This window comes from Drosophila persimilis, unplaced genomic scaffold, assembly GCF_003286085.1.
Source record: "Drosophila persimilis strain 14011-0111.01,24,50 unplaced genomic scaffold, DperRS2 tig00000824-arrow-arrow-pilon, whole genome shotgun sequence".
NCBI lineage: Eukaryota > Metazoa > Arthropoda > Insecta > Diptera > Drosophilidae > Drosophila > Drosophila persimilis.
The window spans coordinates 995,540-1,019,502 of NW_020825358.1; the positions used below are offsets into that span (position 1 = coordinate 995,540).

The window sequence follows — 23,963 nt, forward strand, 5'->3', positions numbered from 1 at the left end:
TGTGTGTGTGTGTGTGTGGGGTAGCAGCAAAACATCTGGCAAAGGGGCATGTTTTGCATTTGCCAAAAGAGAGAGAGAGAGAGAGAGAGAGAGAGTGCGGGTCCCATCCCCTCCCCGCCCCAAAAGCCATATGGCCTGAATTAAACATTTTTCCGTATGAAAATTTATGCAAAAACTTGCCTGCGCTCAACTGTCTACTATTTGCCATAAATCGCATGAACAAACTATGGAACTTTTTATTTGTCTCGTCCTCTGCATGGAAATTCAATTAAAGTGACAAACTGTCCAAAAATTTTTGACATGGGAGCAGTAGAGCAGGCACCAGCAACAGTAACACACAAAAATCCCATGAATGCCCAATGGACAATCAACAGAAAAAAGGTAGGAAAAAAAAGAATGGAAAAGAAAGGGAAAAGAAAAACGAAAAGCTGAAAAATCAGAGAGAAAGAGACTTACATGCATATTCATATTTGTTAGGGAAATCTGAGGGAAAATGACACACACACACACACACCCACACACACACAGAGTGGAGAGAGGTCCAAGGTTTCAGTCCCAGGCTCATGAATTATGAGTTCGTAATTGAATGAAATTGATTTGAGTGAAATGAATGGGATGAAAAGTGAAATTTTTGCCAAAGATTACCAGAGTCTGTATATACTATAGGACTCTACCACAGACAATAAAACAAGACATGGAAAAGGTCCACAAATCAAGGATCGACATCGATTATATTCCACTTTCAGGGGGCATCGTCATCAGCATTAAGCATACGTACTGTTGGCCCACCCGTTGGACAATTTCAAGTTTTATTTATGAGCTAATTCCCTCAGATGCCATCCGATGGCCATCTGTTTGCTGGCAAATAAAGATATATCCAAGCATTTTCCACTGGCCATTTGCCAGTTGGCCAAACAAGCAAGCAACCAACCAACAGAGAGATGTGATTTGGCAGCAGAGACAGAGATCTCTCTCTCTCTCTCTCTCCCACCGACTCTCCCTCTGCCTCAAAGTTCAATTTGCAAACAAATGTGGAGCCATCAAAATGCTGATTTAGTGAGCAATCAGTGACAGCTGCAGTGTGGAATGGCTTTTAAATATCGAGGCCAACAAGTCGAACCGACAAAATGTCCATCTTTGAAACAATCTTTGCATGCAAATGACAACGCCAGCCATCCAGCCATCCAGCCATCGAGCCATCAAGCCATTGTACTGGTCAACATCATTAGAGGGCAACAACGTTTTGCACTCATTTGCACTCTTCCCCGAGTAAAAGGCAGTGGGACTCAATCAGCTGAGTGCGCCCAGTCCCCTCCCCCCCCCCCCCCTGCCGACCCCAAACAGCTCACAGTTCATTTGTGGAGCGGGGAGTGCTTGGCATTTTTTAGATACGACTGCCGCCACGCACAGAAATTCCAGCCAGGTGTTCACCAAACTTCGTTTGATCTGGAACAGATTGAACAATCAATTACGTGCCGCCAGACACGCCCACTCCGCACTGCAAACTCCAGATTGAGGTGAAGGCAAAGGGCAGATGGTGGGCCGGGGAGGGGATTGATTCTCTGAGTGGCATGAAGAAAAACGCGCATACGTGCCGTTGTCCAGGTCCTTCTGCTGCTGCTGGTGGTGCAGGTCGTCCAGGTTCGTCGCTGTTGCATGAAATTGACCCGCGATGCCGGGAGTTATAAATGCAAGGTGTATATACGATATGTTTCTGTGTGTGTGTGTGTGTGTGTGCATCAGTGGTTGGGAGTGCGAACAAAGTGGAGAGTGGATAGAGAGATGAAAGCAAAGTCGCAGTCGCAGTCACAGTCACAGTCTCGTAGTCGATCCCATAGCTATGAGAAATGCAAGAAATCAACCAAAAACGAACGTGCGATGCATACAAAAGCTGTCTCCGGAACTCCGAACGGATTGTTTTCTTTATGTGTGTTTGTGTGTGTGTGTGTGACAAACCCCACCCACCCCCCCACCTTCCATCACACTCACAATTTTCCTTTACCTCTCTCTCTCTCTCCCCTTTTGGCAAGTGAAAAATGTAATCAAGTTGAGGCGAAAAATTTCCACATGAAAACGGCTATGAATGTGCCGTCCGCCTGGCTGCCTGCCTGCATCCATCCATCCGCTGCGATTGTCCAAGGAAGCAGAACAACAATCCTGCTGCTGCAACAAATAGAGATTGAACCAGAACGAACGTAAGCAAGGTGTTTGCTCTTTTATTAATATAAAAATTGGGAACAAACCCATTTGCATAGAAAGACAAGAGCCTTGCGGGTTCTCCAATGAGGATACATTTCCCGAAACTTCCTCAACTTCTCACATATGTATGTACATATGAATCGACCAAAGTGTCATTATTCATTCGCTAGCACTTATGGCCGGGTCAAAATCTCAATAAAAATTGTAACAACTGTCGAAATAAATGGTTTAAGTTACTGTTTGCTTTCGGGGAGGGGGGGGGGAGGGGGGGGGGGTGCCTCTGGAGAGCGTTAAGACAACAATAATGTAATATCATTGCTATTACATATATTTATACACGATTATAACGTACACATCAGCCGTACATGTGTCGTGTGTGGATTTGTATGCATTAGAAGGAGGAGCAGGAGCAGCGGCAGTAGGAGGAGGAGGAGGAGGAGCAGCAGGCTGAGGCGTGTGTAAATATTTCATATTATTTATCCCCAGAGAGAATTGTCTGTTTTTGTGTGTGGCATTAAATATGCAAAGGCAGCGCTTTATACGAATGACTGACCGACCCCCGGGCCCCACGGTGTCCCTGGGCCAGCAGCCAGCCACTGAATGGACTGACAGGCCCTCACCACCTCTTGACCATAGGGCTCTGCAAAACGAATGAATGGCAAAATGTTCAAATGCTTGGACAGCTGCCTGTAAATGCGTAGCCAGCAAAAATCATCATACAGATTCCTACTCACATTCGCATTCACGTTGTTTTTCTCTAATACTATGCCGGGGATTATCAAAGATGTAGCCCGGTTTTCCAAATGAAATGAAATTTTATGAGCCACAAAAGTCACACTCTGCAGGACCTACACACAAACACACACACACACAAGCACACACACATAGACCTTGAGAGGTAAACAAAATTTAATGTTTTCAATTAGCTGTCAGAAATCGTTGCATACTCCTCCACACGGAGGCCGCATGCCACTGCCCAGCCCCCCCCCCCCCCCCCCCATCAGAACCGCACAATCAGCAACCCTTAAACATCGACAAAGAGCCCGCCACGATAATGGGGCTGGGGGCTGGTTGGCATTTCAGGGGTTTGACTGGTAAACAATTTGCTACCAAAAGGAATGGGAATCGAGCGTTGATTGTATGGGCCTCGGAGCCTCAGTGCCTCAGAGTATCGTCCTTGTCCCCGTCCTCGTCCCCGTCCTCGTCCTCCTGCTCGTCCATGGTGTCTGTGAATAATTTCGGCATTATTGCCTGTGCTTAATTCAAATGAAATTAATTTCGCCAGGTAAACTTCATGCAGGCGGCCAGCCAGAACCAGCACCGACACCCGGACAAGGACTCAGGACTAAGGCTCAGGCACAGGCACAGGCTCAGGCTCAGGTTCAGGACTCTGGCTCATTGTTTTTGGGTGATTTAATGCCCCGTAGATGTGTGCCGTTTGCTCGCTGGAGTGTGTGTGTGTGTGCGGGTAAATGAATTCATCCCTTGGGCAACATTTTATGGCATAATTTGAGGCGTCAGGAAGTACATCGTCCTGGTCCGCTGGTCCGCTGGTCCTCGGTCCGCCCGTCCGTCTGGCCCCAAAAGGTCAGTGCCCATTGCCCAGTGGATCCTCCCTCCTTCTCCCTCACGTGGGGCGCGTGGTTGGGTTTGAATGTTAATGTCTCATATTTTATTTTCCATCGAGGTTTAGCTTTTAATATGATTGTGGGGGCGTTGCTGGTGTGGGTGTGGGTGTGGGTGTGGGGTGGTGCTTGTTGATTTTTCGGGTCTTGGAGCGTATAATTATTGCCAACTTGTGGGCTGCTTTGATGCTTTAATCCTCGGTTTGCCAGACATGTTTCGCTTGCCAAGTTCCGGTGTGGATTCCTCTCCAGTAAACTGTTCCGCTGTCTCCAAGGAATACCGTTTTTTTTTTCTTCTTTTTTTTTAACACGAATGGAATGTACTCCTCCTTGAACAATTTTGGCTACACCCCCGCCCGCCCCCCCCCCCCCCCCCCCCCCCCCCCCCCCCCCCCCTTGACGCCAAAGGAGGAGAAGTGCTCTCTGCACGGGAGTACCCATCCTTGATGAGCTCTAAGAGCTCTCTGTTTCTCCGCTGGATTTGCAAGTGAGCTATAAAATATATGTTTCGTTGCTCTAAACACGTTCTTAGCATTCAGGAGTGTCTGAGTCTCGACTCCGCCAAGCCCTCCCCTGTTTTGTCTGCCAGCTCTATCTGTCGGTTTGTCTGATTTTCCAGATATTTTGCTATTTTTTATTGCCCCAGTAGCCCCCCTAGAGGACGCCAAAGGAGGCCCGTCTGGCCCAGAGAGAAAGAGAGAGAGAGAGAGAGAGAGAGAGTCTGTAGAGGCTGGCAGTGCCTTCCTACCTCTCGGCATTCAGTAGATTAAAGTGTTAATATTTAATGCAACCGATTTGTTCGACTTGAGTTATTATTATGGTCCTGCGAAGGCGCGGGGATGAAGCACCTCAAACCGAACCCTTTTTTGGAGCTCCCCTTTAAGTTTCCTCTTTAAAGTTTCGGCCAACAGATCAGGGCTTATTAAGCAGTCAAAAGTTTTCTGCCAAAACTAAACTATGCCATAACAGGCACCAACTTTATTATTCAACCAAAATTTATCCGAAAATAAAGTTGTTGTTCAATGGGGTTTTTGCCAGCACTTGAAGTACATATTGTGGTATCTGCCGGATACATTTCTGCCCTTTGGCTTGCCAAGTTTTTGTCTCGCCCAAGTTTTGCTTGGTTCTTCGTGGTTTAATTGGTTTTTGCCAATTATTGACGTGTAAAATGAGCTTTCAATTGAGTTCTGAATGTGTGAAAATAATTACGAAGCCATACCAAAAAATGATGTGCAAAAAATGCCATTCAAATTAAATGGCAGGAAAATCATGAAACAAAACTTTTTTGTTGCTGCGTGCCCTTGCGGAATGAATGAATGAATTCAATTAAAATGTGCGCTGCAACTCTTTAATCTGATCAACCTATTAGGCAGTAATTAAAAATAATACACCAACAAAAAATTAGACAGCCGAAACAGAAGGAAGCCAAGGACGAGGACGAGGACGAGGGTCGTTTCCTGGGGGGTACTGCCTATTGCAATTAAGTTGGAACGTGTATTTAACGACATCGAAATGAACTACCAAAAACAGACACAGATCTGAACAGAGCTTGGGAAAGATAACGAGTATCTCATTATCATTCTGTGCACACTCTTACGAGGGGTACGGGGCTCCCCTTCTCCACACACCACACACGTGACACGGGTGGTGGTGGCAGTTCGGGGATAGAGAGGGGACAAAAGATTGACATAATGACAATGAAACGCCCAAATGATTGGCTTTGCCTAAAAACACACCCACACACACACACACACACCCACACACACACACAGGCACTGTCACTCTAAGGGAAAGAGGGAATAGAAAGAGAGGACACATAGTACACGAAGCTGGCAATTATGGCAGCCAGAAGGATAATTCGAAACAGAAGGGCAACGTTAGAGCTTCATGAAGTGGCTTTAAAGAGTAAACCCTGGAAAAAGCATTTATGCCAGAGCCAACACACACGCCAGAGCCGTAGCCATACCCAAACACACACACACACATTCAGAATTTCATTAAAGTTAATAATAATCATAATAATCCCCTGCTGTGCGTGTGTGTCCTGGTCCTGGTTCCTGGTTCCTGGTTACTGGTTCCTGCCGCACATGGTGTCCTCCGTCGGCCCGGCCCCTGAACGAACTTGGGCTCAAGTTCTCAAACACTTAATGAGGCATTCAAAACAATTATGTGTTGGTCTACTCTCTCTCTCTTTTTCTCTCTTTCTATAGCTACTCTGCTATCTCGTTCTATGGCTCTGCTGGCATCCCTCTCTCTCTCTCTCTCTCTCTCTCTGTTGCTCTGCCTAATCTGTTGTTACACGATGGGGATTCTACCGAAGCGGATTGTGGCAGAAAGAACACGTGCCATTCTCGTGTGAGGGAGACACAAGATTCCACTGCATTGAATGGCAAAAAAAAAAGCGTCGGCAGAATATTCGTCGTGTAACAACCGGCTTATTATTGGTATCTCTATCTCTATGTATCTTTCTGCACTGCTTTCTCTATTTGTGTGCCTTGCATTTGACATTATTAATATTTAAGACGTTGTGTCTGGACTCCTGGACTGCTGGACCCCTTTTTTCTTGTTCTTGTGGTTGTTGTGTGCGAGAAAATCAGTTTAATAAATTTATGCATAGCCCGAGGCGGTCCATGCCTGAACACACAAGAAATACTACGAAAAGGTAAATGAAATTTTCTTATATAATTTAATTAAAGTTTTGCCCTGTCCAGGAAAGAGCACCACACACACGCACGCATGCACGCACAGATGAATGTACATATGTATGGCTCTGTATAAGTGAAAGAGTCCTTGTCAGCAGCTGTTCTTCTGGTCCTGCATCACTCATGGTTTTGTGCCACCGAAGATTGAGTGCTGGCAAGGACACAACGGCGAGGGGCGACAGGCAGCAAGCGGCAGGCGGCAGGCGGCAGACAATGCCACAAGTGTGCCTGGCACGATGTCTTGAATGTTAATATTTGCACTTTCAATTTGCACTCAGAGACAGAGACAGAGACAGAGAGACACAGGGATACAGGGACACTGCTACACAGATACCTTTACAAAGGACAGCAACGTGCGAGTCCTTGAGCCGCTTTCTTTGTTACAAATGCCCATTGAAGCTGCAATTATTTGAGCATTTTCCTGCACTTCCTGCCATTTAATATGAATTACATTTAAAATTCTCATGCATTTCATTTGCTGTGGGTTTTCCCTTTTTTTCTCTCTCCCTCGGTTTTCCTCTCGGTTTCTCTGGTTTGTGTACGGCGACATTTTTGCTGAACAACAAAAGAGCTTTGAAAATTGCTTGCCCCATTGTGTGTTGCCACCACACACACACACATATCCTTTTGGTTTGTTTTTTTTTCTATTATTATTTTTTTCATTTTGGATTTTGAGACTGTGGCAACAATGGGACTAAAACTGGAATTAAATCGCTGTGGCCACTAAAATAGTCTTTTGTGTTTATGTGTGTGTGTGTGTGTGTGTGTGTGGGGGGCGGGGGGTGGGTCGTTTAGCGATTGTTTTGGACTCAAGACCATCATTTTCTAATTGCAAAAATATATACTCAAATTTATTTCGAGAATATTCCATTATACCATGCCCCAGAAGCGTATCTGTATCTGTGCGTGCCCTTCCGCTTGTATCTTGAATCCATCTTCGTGGCAAAAACTTATTAAACTTCAAATATTTATTAAGCATTAGGAAAAGTGTTTTTGCTTCTTAGAAATTCTTCAACAATCTCAAGTTTCTCATCAGAGATTTTTGGGGTTTAAATTAAATATGCAAAAGCTCTCGAGCAAAGTGTCCTTAAAGTTTACACACGGATTTAGTTGGGGGATTTTGTGGGTTTACAGAAAAACCAAAACAGGACAAACCCTTTTCCGGCCCCTGAGTCCTGGACTCTGGCCGGCGGCTCCATCTGTTTGTGTTGATGTTCTTTGGGGGATTTATACACCCATTTGAGGCTTTGGCAGTCATTTAAAGTCCCTCCCTCTCTGAGCATTTGTGTATAGGTTTTAGAGGGGTTTTTCTTGTCAGTGTTGTTGCTGTTTTTGTTGTTGTTGTTGTTTGGTCATGTCGGCTAACCGAGCAAATCGTTTGAGTTGGTCAGGGCCAAGTGTCAAAGTTTTAACGCATCCCAAAACCCTGGTAACTTGCCGGCAGGGGCGGGGCGGGGGCGGGTCCGGTGCCGGGGCCGGGGAGGGACAAACCGAACCGAACCCATCCACACACACATATTAATAATGAAAAATCATTTCGGTATTGTCCGTTCTGGGGGTTCTGCAAATGACTCTTATTTGCATTGAACAATTTTACTTGTGACAACAGCAATTCATTTGGCCATGGTATAGATCTTAATTGGAGTGGAATTGAAAGGCAGGGGCATCCTCTGGAAAGACAATGCAGAATGAGGATTATACACTACAGACAGCAGCACACACACAGATTGCCGACTCTGAATCTGAATCTGAATCTGAGTCTCACTCGGGCTCGGACTCTGACTCTGACTCTGACATTTGTAGGTTGTAAGTAGTCGTTGTCCAAGTGGAGCTTCATGTACAACAAGTTGGAGGGCTATAGATTGCCATAACGACTAAAGATTACCCGCTTGTATGTGGAACTATCCAGACTTTACATTCCAGTCGTGGTGTACCCTCCTTTGGGGATATTCAAATGGGTACCAAAAACATAAGGCGCCCGACCGAGTCCATTGTCTTGTCTGCAGCGAGTCTATCTTTCTATCTATCTATCTATCTATCTATCTGTCTGACTGTCTATCTGTCTGTCTGTCTGTCTATCTGTCTGTCTAACTGTGTGGCTAACTATCTATCGATGCTGCAGCTTCAACTGCAATTGCAGTCATCCATTCGGCAGCTTCCCCTTGGTTCCTTGGTTCCTTGGCTGCTTGGCTGCTTGGCTGCTTGGTCCATGCAGCATCCTCCCCCTTGCTGATTTAATTTATGACCCAACTGCGTTCTGGTCGCCTCGCCATTTCAGATAAATGCGTCTGTACTTTCGACAATATGGACCATTGGACCATTATTGCACAGGATCCTGGCCCCACCCCCCGCTCTCTCTAACCGTTTTGGGGGTCGAGTGTGGCACTCGCTCTCTCTCTGTCTCTGCCTCTCTATACCCACAAGGGGTCCGGTCTCATATGTTGCACTCGAACAAAAGTCTGCGGTTAAATTTACACATGCTGACCGCACATGCTGACCACAAGGTAAAACCCGATCCGCTTCGTCCGCAGTCGCCCGATGACGAAGTAGATAAGAATAATTTATGGTGATGCCCCTTCAGATACATTGCTTTGTGTGTGCATGAGTATGTGTGTGTGTGTGTGTGCAACATGCGAAAATTAGACATGCAGACAAATTTATTGGTCTCAACAAATCTTCATTCATTTTATTCCCAGTTGTGTGTTTTTTGCCGAGTCTTTCGCCTGGAATTCTCTCTGTTGAGCTCTATTAAATTATTGTTTACAAAGTCCTCCTTTGCAGCAGGACCCTGCAGTTGACACTAAGAATGAAATGTGCATAAATTCGGAATGAATGAATGCAGCTGAATAATATATGCCCTATACGGACGGACGTGTGTCTGTAGGGGGGGGTCAAAGGGTTAGGGCTCAAGACTTGACTTGTCTTCTCATGGCATTAGCTTTGATGTTAATTATGTATTCTCTGGATTTATTGATGGATTCGTATCAGAAATTCTTGGAAAGGCCTTTCATTTGAAGTTGAAATTCCGTTTCTTCTGCCATTTTTATATGTGCATTCTCTTGATTCCACATTTAATGCCATTCATTCTCCAGATAGCAAACATTTCACCAACTTTCTGTTAGCCTTTTCCCCACTCTCTCTCTCTCTCTCTTTCTCTCTGTCTCTCTTTATTTTCTTTTGAGTGCTTTCAGCTGATGTTAGCTGTTTTGGCATTTTAATTTAAATGCCAGGCGAAATTATTATTATTTCCATTGCATAAATGTAGAATGTTGCCAGCCTGCTCCTGCTCCTGCTCCTGCCCCTTCCGAGCTCCCTCGCTGCCTTAAGACTTGATGATAGTTGGGGATGACTCTCATGCTCTCATTCCCTCTGTCTCACATTCTTTCTCTGCATAAATCTGGCACTCTCTCTCTCTCTCTCTCTCTCTTCTCCCTGTGTGTGTGTGTGTGTGTGTGTGGCAGTAGCAGCTATGAAAATAATTTTAATAGCATTTAATTTACGCAAATTCCATTAAAAGCTTTTCACTTTTCACTTTACCCCATAATCTGATTATTTTGTGCGTTGTTTCGCAATTCTCTCGTTTTCTCTCTCTCTCTCTCTCGCAGTACAGTTTTTTGCCAGCTGACAAATGTATTCTCACCGCGAGATTCTCCAAAGCGCACAGATATAAGCCAGTGCAGATAAATGCAATTAGTTACATTATCAAAAAGCAGCAAAAAAAAAAAAAAACAAGATGGAGTGTAATTAATAATAAGGGGAAAATTATTACGGGCCACATGCAAAGGGAAGTCGGACAAGACTTGAGTAATGAGGCTGGCCGGCTCTGAGGTTCATAAACCTGGCTGGTCAAAAGCCAACCGCAGACAAGTGGAGCAAAGGCCAAGGCAAAGGGCGATGGCGAGGGCGATAGGGCAAATCCCCTTCGAGAAATGGCCAACAAATGTGCGGTAAAGCGATTGTGTTTGCCCAGTACCTGCCACAATGACTCCGTGGGTGGGACACAGGGCGAAAGTTCAACATTTTGTGGCAACTTTAACCGGCAAATATTGACACGCTCTGAAGTGTGGAAGAGTCGAAGAGTGGGACGTCTCCCGCATGTCTCTAAAGTGATATGTAAATTATTTAGAATATCCTCATTATTTTATTCATATTGTTGCATTTCCCCTACTTGCAGCTTAAGCTGCTGCAGCTCTACCCCCTCCCCCCCAACTCCCACTCCCTCTATGTATAGATAGATAGTCAGTTAGGGGGTGGGGTGGCAGGGGTGGAATTTATACGATTTTTATCTCTGTATTTTCAAATATATTTGAACAGCGCGCAAATTAAATGCAAACAGAATCCACACACACACACACACACACACACACTCAATGCAATGCAATGCACATTCTAAAGCCAAAACAAATCTGTGCAGATTTTACCCTGTTTTTTCAGTTGTTGTTGTTCTTATTGCTTTTTATGGAGTTTGTTTTTGGATCAAAGAGCGTAATTGAAAAGTGTTTGCCAGGGCCAAAGCCTTTGATACAGCCCGACATCACATCATGTGCATAAGGGTAAGCCAAAATGAGTTTCGAAATACTAGAGGAAAATATAAATCGAAAAATAAGGAGATGTCCAATCCAATGATTCGAGGTTTACGGGGTTGAAACAAAGGGAATTTTTAGGTACATATATAGTTTTTGCTAGAATAAAGCTATGCATGGATTCCATGTGGATTCGTGTTTTGTGTCATCTTAACGGATTTCCCTTCATTAGACACTTCACTGATTGCCAAAAGATCACAAACAATTCCCAATTATTGTAATCCACTTCAAATTCAATCAAAACTTTAACTTCTCCCCGCTCTCCCTTCCCCTCTCTCTCTCTCTCAGTCTCCATCTCTTCCTATTTTAATGGCTGAACTGCATCAGAAAAGTCATGGAAATCGTAGCAATTATCCGGCAGCCAGCGCCCCACCATCCCACCATCCCACCAGGCTCTCCCAATATTCACATTTTCTGATCCCACCAGAAAGGCACAGACGTCGTCCCACAGAAATGTTACAAAAAAGAAATACCAGAAGCGATAGCAGGGGAGACATAGACAGAGTCAAAGAGAAAGCGAGAGGGAGCAAAAAAAGAGGAAATAATATTTACTTTTGCCATGACAATGTCGTTTCAGTGTCTCCAACGTGGCAAACTTTTTGATGGTGTGCCCAGTGCCGCAGTGGCAGTGCCACAGTCCATTCCAGATTATCTAAGGCCCAGTCAGGGGTGGGGAGGACCAGGGGCATAGTCGGGACTAGAGGCAGAAACAGGGATACGAATAGGGATAGGGATGGGGAATGGGGAATGGGGGATTCTGTGGATTGGGTAGCGTGGCATGTCTCTGGCAACGGCCTGGTATTATTGGCTTCTGATTGGGGATTATGTTTTTAATTGACAAACTTGAATAGCTAACGACGTTGTCAGCAACATGGAAGAAGAACAATCGCCATGAAAAAAAGTGCCGACAAACGAATGCATAACAAGCAGGGCACCCCATAGACAGAGAGAGACAGAGAGAGAGAGGGAGAACGATGACTGGAAAGAGATAGTCATTGGGATAGAGAAAGAGATAGAGATGGAGATGGAGCTGGAGCTGGAGATTGGATATGTAAGCGTTGCCGGGATGACATTACATGGCATTGGGGGCACAGACAAGAGCTGCCTGTGCGGTGCCTCGAGTAGATTGCCTTTGAGGCACTCTCAATGCATCTGATTGCAGCTGGAAAATGCAAATTATGATCTGGCTTGATGACAACGAAGGAGTAAGTCAAAATATGCTAAGACCATGGAATGGCAATCAGCATGCAAGTGGTGGATAAACATACATACATACATATATGTATGAAGAAAATCTATGCAGATATTTCTTATGCAATTCCATGAACCAAAAATCAATCAAAATCAAATGAAAATTACATTATGCCGCCTCCTGTTCTCTCGCTCTCTCTCTCTCTCCCACTCGCATTAAAATCGAATCATGTTTGATAAAGTAATGTTTCAAAAAAGGATCATCGATATGCCTGCCACTGAAGTGGTTTTGCACACACACATACACACACACGCGTGAATTCTGTGGAAATCTGTTGACAATATTTACCTCAAACAATTACGTAATTAACAAAAGGTGTTGGCCAAGTTCTGCACAGCAGTTAACACACTCTAATCGGATTATGGCCATAAAACACCCACACACAAAAACACCAACACCAACACCAACACCAACACAGAGCGCCGCACCAGGCCACACCACCAATGAATCCCGGGACAAGTCTCATGCACACATGCACTGGGAGCCCAACAACAACTAAGCCAACAAAACAAATTGGATAAACATTACGACAATTTGAACAATAATTCTGATTACAGAATTTGCTCCATCCCCTCCCCCCGAATCCTCACCGGTCCGTCCTTGTTCTGTGTGGGATCCACTCTGGAAATTTGTGCAGCCGCAGATGCAATTAAATGCAAATCGATTTTGTTTGTTATTTGGGGGCGGTCGTTTAGTATACGAGTCACGCCCACATCCACACCCACACTCACAGCCACAGCCACAGCCACACCCACAGCCTATAGCCTATAGCCGATAGCCCCACCCCCAAAAGCTATGTATATATATGGTGGATGTGCTATAAAATGCAGGCGATGAGCTTTCCCTAGGCTGAAGGTTGCAGTTGAGTGACCGACCCGACCCGATCCGACCCAATCTGACCCGTTTCCTCACATGCATTTATGATTTGTGTGTCTGTGTCAGTGGCTGTCAAACGGATTGCGACTGAGAGAATGCTCGAAACTAATTCCAGTAATTAATTGAAAATAATTGCGGCAAACAGGCTCGTATTACAACTAATTTATCGAATTTATACAGCACCAAAAGCGGGACTACCAGGGAAGAGGCGACCCTCACATTGATTTAGACCTTTGGCGCAGTCTTTCAAAAATTGCACAAAATTACTCGCACGTAAAACAATAAATTTTCATAATATCCCTTTTGGAGTAGCCCCGGCCCACACGTGTTGGCCGCGACCCTGACAGGCAGGCAGGCATGCAGGCAGGCAGGCAGGCAGGCATTCGGGCCACGTGTAAAGTGCAAAACTGCAGCATCAGCGAAATGGAGCTCCAAGTTGGGACCTCGTCAGAGCCAGAGCCAGAGCCAAAGCCAGAGCCTAGAGCACAGTGGCAGGGAAAGAGAGATATAGGAGTAAGGATAGGCATGGATATGGTACTGGCACTGGCACTGGGTGTAGGGTGGAGCCCAGTGGCATGGCTAGCTAAAGATTACCGTTATTTGTATGCAAAGCAGCAGGCCAAAACCGACAACAACAATGTAACAGGGAGGGGAGAGGGGGGGGCAGAGCTGCCATTCAATGTCAGGCCAAGAGCAGGAGATGCTGCAGCAGCACGAGCAGCAGGATCCGCTGCGGCAGGATGAGGAAACGGGGAGCAACAGAACGAGGAACGTGTTTCAATTTTTATGACATTTCAATGCAGTTTGTGTCAGCGAAACGGGTTCAAAATGGCCAACGGAAAGGGTTGCGAGGAACACTGAAAAACTCGTTACAATTTTGACAATTCAAATTTTTGCCCGAGGCGGACCCCCCTTAGACCAAGGAAGAAACATGTTTCTGGACAGTTTGCCACAATTCAATTGAATTGTAAAAATGTTTCACAAAATATAGAAAACAAGAAACGGAAAAGAAAGCGAACAAGAATAAACGATTGCGGTGAAAAGTATTTGTAGATAGATTGCGCATACGCCATGTGGTGTCTGAAGTTGCTCTGAAGTTGTGAGGTCCAGTTCTGGCTAAGGAATTTCTTTCCTTTTTATTTGCATATCAAAGGAGCAGAGAACAGAGTTCACCTGGATTCCACTTATTATTTATGAATTGAACATCCTTCTGGCGATTGTGGTGGCGGAGAGTAAGAGTTTTTTTTATGGTTTATTTATGAGCAGACTCCCTTTCGGATGGGATACCCTTTTGTGGGGGCTCGCTCTGGCATACCCTTTTGTGTGGCATGTCGTAAACATTCATTGGTTAATTCTCAACAGACTTTCGAGTGATTAGAGACAGACAAATGGCTTTTGTTGCGAGCGGTTTACAATTAACCGAAGGCTGCACTCAATTACATTCGCTTAGCCCAACAAAGAATCTGTTACGACTGATGTTGAAAGCCCCCCCCACACACACACACAATGGATAGTCGACCAATAAAGACAACTTTGTTGGCCAGCCAACCCGAGTGCAGTGGCACAATGAGGCCTCATACCGCCGCCTGGTTAATGGCATAATTTAATGACACTTCCTACACCATTAACAAGCAACACAATTTCTGATCCATAAACTTTCCGCTCGCACGCTCATTAAAAGAACATTAACAAATGTCGTTGCTGGCTCCACATCCAGTTGCCGTATCGCTCATCGGGTTAATCATACGACTGTACACTCGTATGGGTATAACCCATTATCATTCATTTCTAGATTATATATTGCACCTGTCGAGAGGCCAAAACAAAACTCAAATGGCGCCTCATCAAGGCACAGGACTTAAGTGTACCCATAAATCCTTTCGGAGCCTCTCAACAGAAGCCGGGTCGAGTCGTCTGCATCGTCTGAGTCGTCGAGTCGTCTCTTCGAGAACGTGACTTTCTCTTATGTGGAGGACAACAGGACTGCCGCCACTGAGTGGAGTGATAAATTAACGCATTAAAGCGGAGGCTCAGAGCTCCAATGGCATGGCATTTCATGGCATGGCAAGGCATGGCCTGGCTCGATGTCCTACTGCTTTTAATAACACAAATTGCAATCGAATCCAAAATAAAGAGGAACGAAAACGGAATGCGAAATGAGACACCAGAAAACGTTAACTCAATTTGTTGAGAGAGTGGCTGTATAGAGGGGTCGGCGGGGACAAACTTAAAGCCTTGCATATACATATAAGCGAAGACTTCCCATTAAATATTAACAATTGTTAAGGACAGTGTCCACTCCACTCCACTCCACTCCACTCCACTCCATAGAGAAAATTGTATGTAGACCACTCCGGAGGTAGATAGAGCAATGGTTAGACATCCGCAAATAGTCGCTGGGATCAGAAATTGTTGGCAAAATTCCACACTACGAGATATACTGCTATGAACTACAGATACAGATACAGATACAAATAGTTGCCATCATCAAACAGTATCATTTACCGGGACCGACACGGATGCCTGCCACTGTCTCAATGTCTCACTGTCCGCTTTTTTGCTGGCCAAATATCGTGTGCACCTGTGTGCAATGAAATCGAAATCAAAGAACACATACCATCCATCCAGCAAAATGGGCAAACAATGAAATAGTTGGTTGGGCAAATGTACGAGTAAATAAACCAACCGTACGGATACGAAATATATCAATACACCCCCGAACTAAGCAAAGTTTAACTACCTCTGGCAACAACAGCCCGGCCCGGCCCGGCCCGTCCCAGCCCCTTGCTGCAGCTTGCTGCGGGTTGCAACAGAGAGAATGTTTGGCAAAAAAGTGATATAGCGAGAACTAAGCGAAGAAGAGCAAAGATATATGTATGTATGTAGTGAGAAAATATAAGAGAAGAATGTCTGCCCGCAGCAGTAGCAGGGAGCAGGAAGCAGGAAGCAGGGAGCAGGGAACGGGAAACCTACAACCAACCAACCAACCAACCAACCAACAGCTGAAGCTTCTGTTGGTATGGGTTGCCTGCCTCCCTCTGTTGCTGCCTCAATGGCTGCCTGGTTTAGTGGCAAACTGATTGACGCCATGTCTTTTGATTTCCCTCGTGTGGGCCTCATCAACGCACTTGAGGAGTAGACCCCACCATCATGAGGAAGCGTATGAACTGAGATCCTTTTTCCACTGGGCGTGCCCCATATGTGACACTCAATGTGGCATCATTTGATGACCCGAAACTAGGTCAATGCGCAATGGGAAGCGATTGGTAATGGGAAAGAGAAGAACCAAAAAATAATTGAGATAGTTTGTTAGGAGAAGTGTAGAGGATTTCCAGTTTAAAGATCTTTAATTTCTACCCAAAATTGTGGATATTTTAGAACCTATTTTTCCGTACTAAATACCAAAGATTAAAATTCATTATCCTAAAAATCCCTTGTGCATTTATTCCACAATTAAATCCACAAAATTGAGCCTTTAATTCGCTAAAACCCAAAAATTGAATACCAATAATTTATTAGTTCTACAGCCATTTTATGATTATTTAACACACAAATTTGGCAAATAAATTCTGCCCCAAATCAACAGAAACGATTTTAATTGAAATACAGCCATTTTTCGTTCAACGAAATTTCCATGGAAACATGAAAATAGCCCCACAGCCGCCACCTTTTTTGTGTGTCTGTGTTTGTGTGATAATCTGATTGTAATGCAAAACTGATAAACTGATGAAATTTAGCAGATACAGAGATGCAAAGATGGAAATCAACGTGCAACTTGTTGCAGCAGAAGGTTCGTCTTTCTCTCTCTCTCTCTCTCTCTCTCTTTTAAATCTCGACTGAAATTGCATTGGATCCCGATGCAAATTCAATAAATTAGGCCTTAATTTACATACAAACGGGCAAAACAGAATTGTAGGCCAGAAGTGACTTTCCATACCATCTGTTTGCAGAAATGGAAATATTTGCCTTTGCCTTAAACCAAAATGATTCCAATTTGTAAAATGACAATGCCCAGAGGGATTTTCGCTTTTCGAGGAAAAGCGGACGGGGCTGAAAGGGCGGCGGAGCGGAGGAGCGGAAAAGCAAATCCGCAGCAAACTAAACCAAAGTCGTCTCCAGGATATTAACACTCTCTCTTCTGTCCCGCCTCGCATTTAATGTCTAATTGCATTTGCATATTCTGATAATATTCCAAAAGGGAAATGAAAGTGGCAAATGCATTTTCCGTTCTCCGTTCTCCTCATCCGAGATATTCCATTTTCCCACCCATCGGGTTTGGGGGTGGTATGGTATGGAGTGGTGGCGGGAGGTGTTAACGCGATTCTCCTAAGCTGCCAACGGAAATTTAATTGCATTCAAGTGAGAGAAGAAATTCCATTTAATTATTGCGATTAACCATAATTATTTATTAGTTTTTGCGTAATTTGCAACATGTGCAGACAATTAGTGGTCGAATCGAATCGAATGATTGGCCAGCCAAGGAAGCCATAACATGGCTAATCAGTTTTGTGTTGGGATTGATTCGGGCCCAAATCAATTTCGGAAATAAATGGAATATTAGCTACACAGGAAATGGACATAATGAATGCCATCTCAGAGAGATAATAGCAGGCATGTTTAATAATTTCGATATTTTCGTATAATTTTTTTTGTTTTTTTTTTTTAATATTCTTTAATTTATTTTTGTATGTAAAACCTGTATAAATTTAGTACACGCTAACTACATCCTTTTTGACTTTGACGCGTGGCTCCACCTACAGGCGCCACTTAAAAGCGGCCATAAATGGAACCATTTTTAAGAGTGTTCGCTAACGGCCTCCAGTTTCCACGTTAGCCAACACCTAAACTACAAAAAGTAAAATCTAGCCAAGCAACTGTTTGTAAAATTCTTTAAATTATTTGTAAAATCTACAATAAAGCAATATAAAATGGCCGCTAAAGTAGCAAGCACTGCGAACAAGGTGTTCCAGAACGTAAGTGCCAGTGAATCATCCGCTGGAGCTGGCCAAACAGCTGGCGGCGACAAGTAACCTCACTTTGCGGTGACTCCTACACATATTTTCCATCGTTCCCAACCCATAGCACGATGATGTACACATTTCCTTCGAGGATCAGCAGCGCATCAATCGCTTTGCCAAGCACAATGCTCGCATGGATGACCTCAAGGTAGAGCTGGACGTGAAGAAGAACGAGCTGAAGTGCGTGGAGGAGGCATTAGACGAGATTGAACTGTTCGACGAGGACGAAGACATTCCCTTCATGGTGGGAGAGGTATTTCTGTCACACAAGTTGGGCAAGACGCAGGAGCTGCTGGCAGAGACCAAGGATATGGTCATTAAAGAGATTGCCAGCATTGAGGCTAAGGCCAAGGCAATCAAAGTGGAAATGGACGAGCTGAAGGCGCATCTCTACCAGCGCTTCGGTAGTAACATCTCGCTGGAGAACGACGACTAGGCGCAGCCCCACACCCAGTCTTCAGTTGAAAACAATTCTCTGGCATTTACCATTTACAAAATAGAGTACATTTAATTTAAACTCAACGAATGCGAATGCTCTTTCTTCCCTTTTCCTTTCACTACAGCACTAAGAAGTATATAATCAGTCCGATGATCAGTAACGTGACCAGCATTCCCCCCAGAAATATCTTTCGATCCTCCACCAGCCGGCGCTCTATCAGCTTCATTGTATGATTGGACAGACCCAGAGTGCTCCCAATGGCCTGGATGCGCTTGTGCGCTCCGCCCAGTGTCATGCGCTGCGATATGAGACTCTCGAGTATGCCACTGCCCGACGAGATCATGTCGTCCACTCCTCTGTGAGCACTACCCAGCTGCGTATGGTGCTGCAGATCGTAGTCCAGCTGCAGGCACGTCTCCTCCGGTTGCGTGCTGTTGGCACTGAACCGATGGTTCAGCAGCTGCTCACGCTCCGAGATCTCCTGCTCCCGGCGTTGCCGGCGGTCCTTGGCATGCTGCAGCGATGTCTGCAGGTGTCTGAGGTCGTACTTGAGCTGATCCACGCGTAGCTTCGAGCTCTGACGCTGCGATGGCGGCACCTTGAAGAGCAGCACATCCAGCCGGTCGCAATTGCTGGTGGATGTGGCGAAATTATAGCGGGGGGTCTATGCAATAGGACTCAAATGACTCACGAATTGGCTTGCGTTATTTTCAATTGAATTGAGTTTTCCACGTCAAGCGCCTCCTGGGTACTAATTTGGCCGAGCCGCTGAAAGGCATGCTCGATTTCCTTGACGGTGTTATTCGTTTGATGGTACAGGGATTCCATGGCGAATGTTATAGTGCTCCTGCATTAATAGAGTGCCACCTGGTTGCCAATTAATTAATAATTTGTATGGAAATGTACTCGTTCATTTAAAAAGCTGACGCGTTGCAGTTTGCGGCAGAGCAGCTGTCACGCGTTCTGGTATATTTGCGCATGTTTGTTTTGGTATTTAACGCGTTGCCTTTGCCAGGGGACATATTTATTTATTGTACACGATCTATTTGAATTATTGCTTCGAATTACTCAAGCACAAATCGAACCTTAATTTTGTTAGAAAATTGCTTTTCTTTTGGGGCCTTTTATATACAATTAGCGTACTGTTTTAGTTTTAGTAAGTTTTATTTTCATGTATTTGGTATATTTTTGCCAACGTTTAGCCCGTTGTGGACCAGTAGGTATAAAAATACACTACACAAAAATAATGAAGCTGAAACAATTTTATTGCAGTTTAGTTGAAAGATATGGTGCTCGTTTTTTTTAGTAAAGGGAAAGGATGGATTTTTAAGATGAATTTGCATGAAACATTATTTTCCTCGCTTTAACTCAAGTTTTACACCGGCTTAAATAGAAGGCGGCTAAGTGGGTTAAGTTCATCCAATCCTGATGAATGAAACGTGAGCACGCGCGAATTACTGACATCGAGTAAAAGGAAAGTTACCAGTCATCCTTTTTAGGCATTTTTGAATCTGAGTATCGAGCTTAAATCAGCTGAGAAAAACCTTTTATGGATTTTAGAAATCAGTATTTCATTGCATGTCAATGTTTTTATACGGTCACACTGATTTTCTTGCCGTCACACTGTTAACATCCACAATGGCGAATACATCAAGTACCGGCGTTGGTAAGAAAATAATTGTTAAAATAACTATTTGCAAAGGAATAAACCCATCAAGCACGTGCGAAAATATACTGGCAATATGTGAGCCACATTTCTGACGCGTTAAAATCGGTTTTTCTGGCGAAAGAAGCGAAAAAACGCCACCCTGTCGCCGTCTCTGCGGCCAGGGCCGTGTGAAAATGGAAAAGAAAGCAGAGGCAAAAACAGGCACTGCGAAAGCCGATAAAAGACAGGCCGCGAGTGCGGTGTGATTATAATTTCTTATTGGATTGATCAGGGCCAGCCACGCCGCTCTGTCTGGTGCTCAAAACTCCAGTTCAAATGCAAGAATTGCAGTAATTTCGCTTCGTGACTTGACAGTTTCGGTCGACGACACCCCCCTCTTGCCCGTCGTCGCCGCTTGCCCTTTGCTGTGTTCCTTTTTACTTGTTTTTTTCTTCCTCTTCCGCACCGCACTCTGGCGTTCCGTGCGTTTTTCACTCTGTCGCTGCTGCTGCGGCTTCTGCTGCTGGCCAATCTGCTTCTTTTTTAATTAAATTAGCTGCAAATTTCATTTGCTTGAAATTGTTTTTGCAAATGCAAAAATTATGTCTGCAATTTGGGTGGGGTGGGATGGGGTGGTAGCCGGACCTGACTAGGTTCTCCCACCACACCCTTCCTCTATTGGGATATGATTTTATTTCGTGTTTAGTCTCTTCATAATTTTTTTCTTTGCTCTGCACCCTTCAAACATACGAAAATGCGTGCAAAGAGTCACACGGGCGAAAAGAAAAACAACGCAAAGAGCAAACAACAACAGCAGCGGTAGCAGTAGCAGCAGCAGCGGCAGTAGTAGTAGCAGCAGCAGCACGTCCCCATATGACCCCGACCGTAGGTGGCGGGGTGAGCGCAGGGCATAGCCATAGGAAGGGAAGCAGAAAACACGCTGCTGGAACGTCGTCGATTGACGACGGACGGCGGTGCTGTGTGTGGGCCATCATTTTGAGTTATTTGCAAAAAGTTTTCAATGGAAATTTATTATGTCATCGATTTGATTCGAGCTCTTGTTCTTTCTTGCAGTGGTGCCACGAAATTTCCGCTTACTGGAGGAGCTGGATCAGGGCCAGAAGGGTGTAGGCGATGGCACCATCTCGTGGGGTCTGGAGAACGACGATGATATGACGCTCACCTACTGGATCGGCATGATCATTGGTCCGCCTAGAGTAAGTGTCCTTCCTCCTGCACACGACCGAAAGATTGGTTCCGATTGGAACCATTTCCATGTTGGATACGTCACTTGATAAGACCCATGCACGGACGCTTCTTATCAGTTCTTTCGGTTGGATTATTGAAATTTTATCATTTTGATTGCGTAAATTGCGAGAGTGTAATGAAAGTTAGCAAATTTCATATTTTCCGACTGATTAATGTCCTCAATGAGTAGAGAATCTGTACATATTAGCTATGTAGCTGGTAGGAGTAGCTCTATATCAATAAGAAAGAGAGCGACAGATGTTGTAAAAGTCACTGGAAGAAGACAATGCGATCTATTATCTGTTATGGACTCAGTAAAGATAAAGTATGCCAAGGATATAGATTGTATAGATTCCTAGAAATATTCCCCTTCCAAATGATAAATAATTCACTCTCAGATAGGAATAGTTCAAGAGATCTTACATACAACTATCTAAAAGTCGTTAGAGTCGTTTACAGCATTAAATATATGAAATTGCAATCGCTGTTTGGGATCTCCTACACTTTGCAACTCAAGGCTATACAAACACGATCCTTCTGCTTAGTTTCAACTCATAAATATGCAATAAATATTTGTACAGTCGTGGAATGTTGCGCGCGCCATTGCATGATTCATCGGGAGACCTCTCCAAAGCAGAGCAGAGCAGAGTCTGGCTGCAATAAGGCTAAGGGGACGGGGGCTGGGCTGATGGCTGACTCATCGACACTTGCCATGACCGTAATTACAAACCGTTTTAAGAGTTGAATGGATTTGTTTATAGTGGAGAGCAGAGCTCACTTGCTAACTTGGGAATTGGATAATCTTTTGCTTGCAGACCCCATTTGAGAATCGAATGTATTCACTAAAGATTGAGTGCAACGAACGCTATCCGGATGAGCCGCCCACGCTAAGATTTTTAACTAAAGTTAATATTAATTGCATTAACCAGAACAATGGCGTGGTAAGTGAAAATACAAAACACAATTGCAATTGCAATTGCAATTACAATCAATTATACTATACTGAATAATAACTGAATGGAATTCCCACAGGTTGATCATAGATCAGTGCCCATGTTGGCCCGCTGGAGTCGTGATTACACTATAAAAACGATGCTGCAGGAAATCCGTAGGATTATGACCATGAAAGAGAACCTGAAGCTGGCACAGCCGCCAGAAGGAAGCTGTTTTTAGTCGACAACATCCAGCAAACAACACCAACAGCAACCCCGGCAGATGCAGAAACAACCAGAGCCAGAGCCCCCACAGACACACTCACAGCAGAGCAACACCAGCAAACAATATCAGCCGGAATCTATACAGCCATGAATCTATACAGAAGCAAGCTGTGTGTGGCATGTGGCATGCGCCTCTGAGCTGCGGCAGCCGCGGAGATGATTGAGAAGATGATGAATGAGAAGCGAGTGGTTATGTGGCCCGTTGATGCTTGCAGCAACGGCAACCAAAAACCAATTGCAAGTTATACTATAAGTAACAAGATCAGCAAAGCAAACAAACACGTCACTATAATGGTCGTCGTCGTCGTCCCTTCCGTCATAAACTACTGTCATCATGTGTTTGGTTACTTTACTTCTACTCCCCAAGCCAGCCACCCAGCCAGCCGGCCAGCGAGACCCCACAGCAGCAGCAACAACAACAACGATCCTCCCTTCTTAGCTAAGAAACAAAAACCACAACAGAACCACAAAACCAGCAACAAGTAGAACACACAACAACAACAACAACAACAAAAAGCCTACGAAAAACGAACCGAAATTCAGTTTATTATTTAATTACTTCACTCACGCGCATACACAGAGTTTTGCAACAAAATAAATACAAAAGGAGGGGAAAGTAAATCCGTAAAAAAGTAAGCGTAAACGTAAACGTAAACTAATCGAAAAGCAGAGAAATGAAAAGAAAAGAGAAGAGATGAGAAACAGGCAGGCAGGCGCATGCATTTCTAAAACGAGAGATGGATGAGCAGCAGCCCGGGTTCTTTGAGAGGAGATGCGTAATTATTGTTTTTTGCCTAAACTAAAAATTTATTAATTATATACATAAAACAAAATATATATATTAATTTAAATAAAACAAGAAACAACAACCAATCGACGAGAACTTTCTGTAGAGCAATCCGAAAGAGGATCTCGAAAATCAATCATTTTGAGTTGATTTGAGTTTTGAATTTGAAAGTAGTAGTATCGTCTGCCACCCACTCGAGTGGGTGGGGGTCGAGAGAAAACACCATTTTAATATCTTTTATATATATATATATTTATATATATATATATATGCGAGTATATCGAAAGACACAACAACCACAAACAGACACACACACACACTATAAACTGATGAGAAAATCGAGCGGAACGATGATTAATATAATACTTT

General features: G+C 44.3%; 3 protein-coding genes across 3 annotated transcripts; 2 read left to right on the forward strand and 1 right to left on the reverse strand.

Moving 5' to 3' along the window:
* Nucleotides 1–18,123: 18,123 nt before the first annotated feature.
* On the forward strand, nt 18,124–18,777 carry LOC6600294 (probable prefoldin subunit 4). The gene is made up of 2 exons (XM_002025312.2): nt 18,124–18,210; nt 18,320–18,777. The coding sequence occupies exons 1-2, from the start codon at nt 18,166–18,168 to the stop codon at nt 18,689–18,691; spliced, it is 417 nt and encodes a 138-aa protein (XP_002025348.1). The 5' UTR covers nt 18,124–18,165; the 3' UTR covers nt 18,692–18,777.
* On the reverse strand, nt 18,737–19,617 carry LOC6600293 (probable Golgi SNAP receptor complex member 2). The gene is made up of 2 exons (XM_002025311.2): nt 19,386–19,617; nt 18,737–19,326 (listed from the first exon to the last, which is right to left on the reverse strand). The coding sequence occupies exons 1-2, from the start codon at nt 19,520–19,522 to the stop codon at nt 18,813–18,815; spliced, it is 651 nt and encodes a 216-aa protein (XP_002025347.1). The 5' UTR covers nt 19,523–19,617; the 3' UTR covers nt 18,737–18,812.
* A 692-nt stretch (nt 19,618–20,309) lies between these two features.
* Nucleotides 20,310–23,573, forward strand: LOC6600337 (ubiquitin-conjugating enzyme E2 variant 2). The gene is made up of 4 exons (XM_002025310.2): nt 20,310–20,360; nt 21,417–21,559; nt 22,406–22,531; nt 22,623–23,573. The coding sequence occupies exons 1-4, from the start codon at nt 20,333–20,335 to the stop codon at nt 22,761–22,763; spliced, it is 438 nt and encodes a 145-aa protein (XP_002025346.1). The 5' UTR covers nt 20,310–20,332; the 3' UTR covers nt 22,764–23,573.
* The last annotated feature ends 390 nt before the right edge of the window (nt 23,574–23,963 follow it).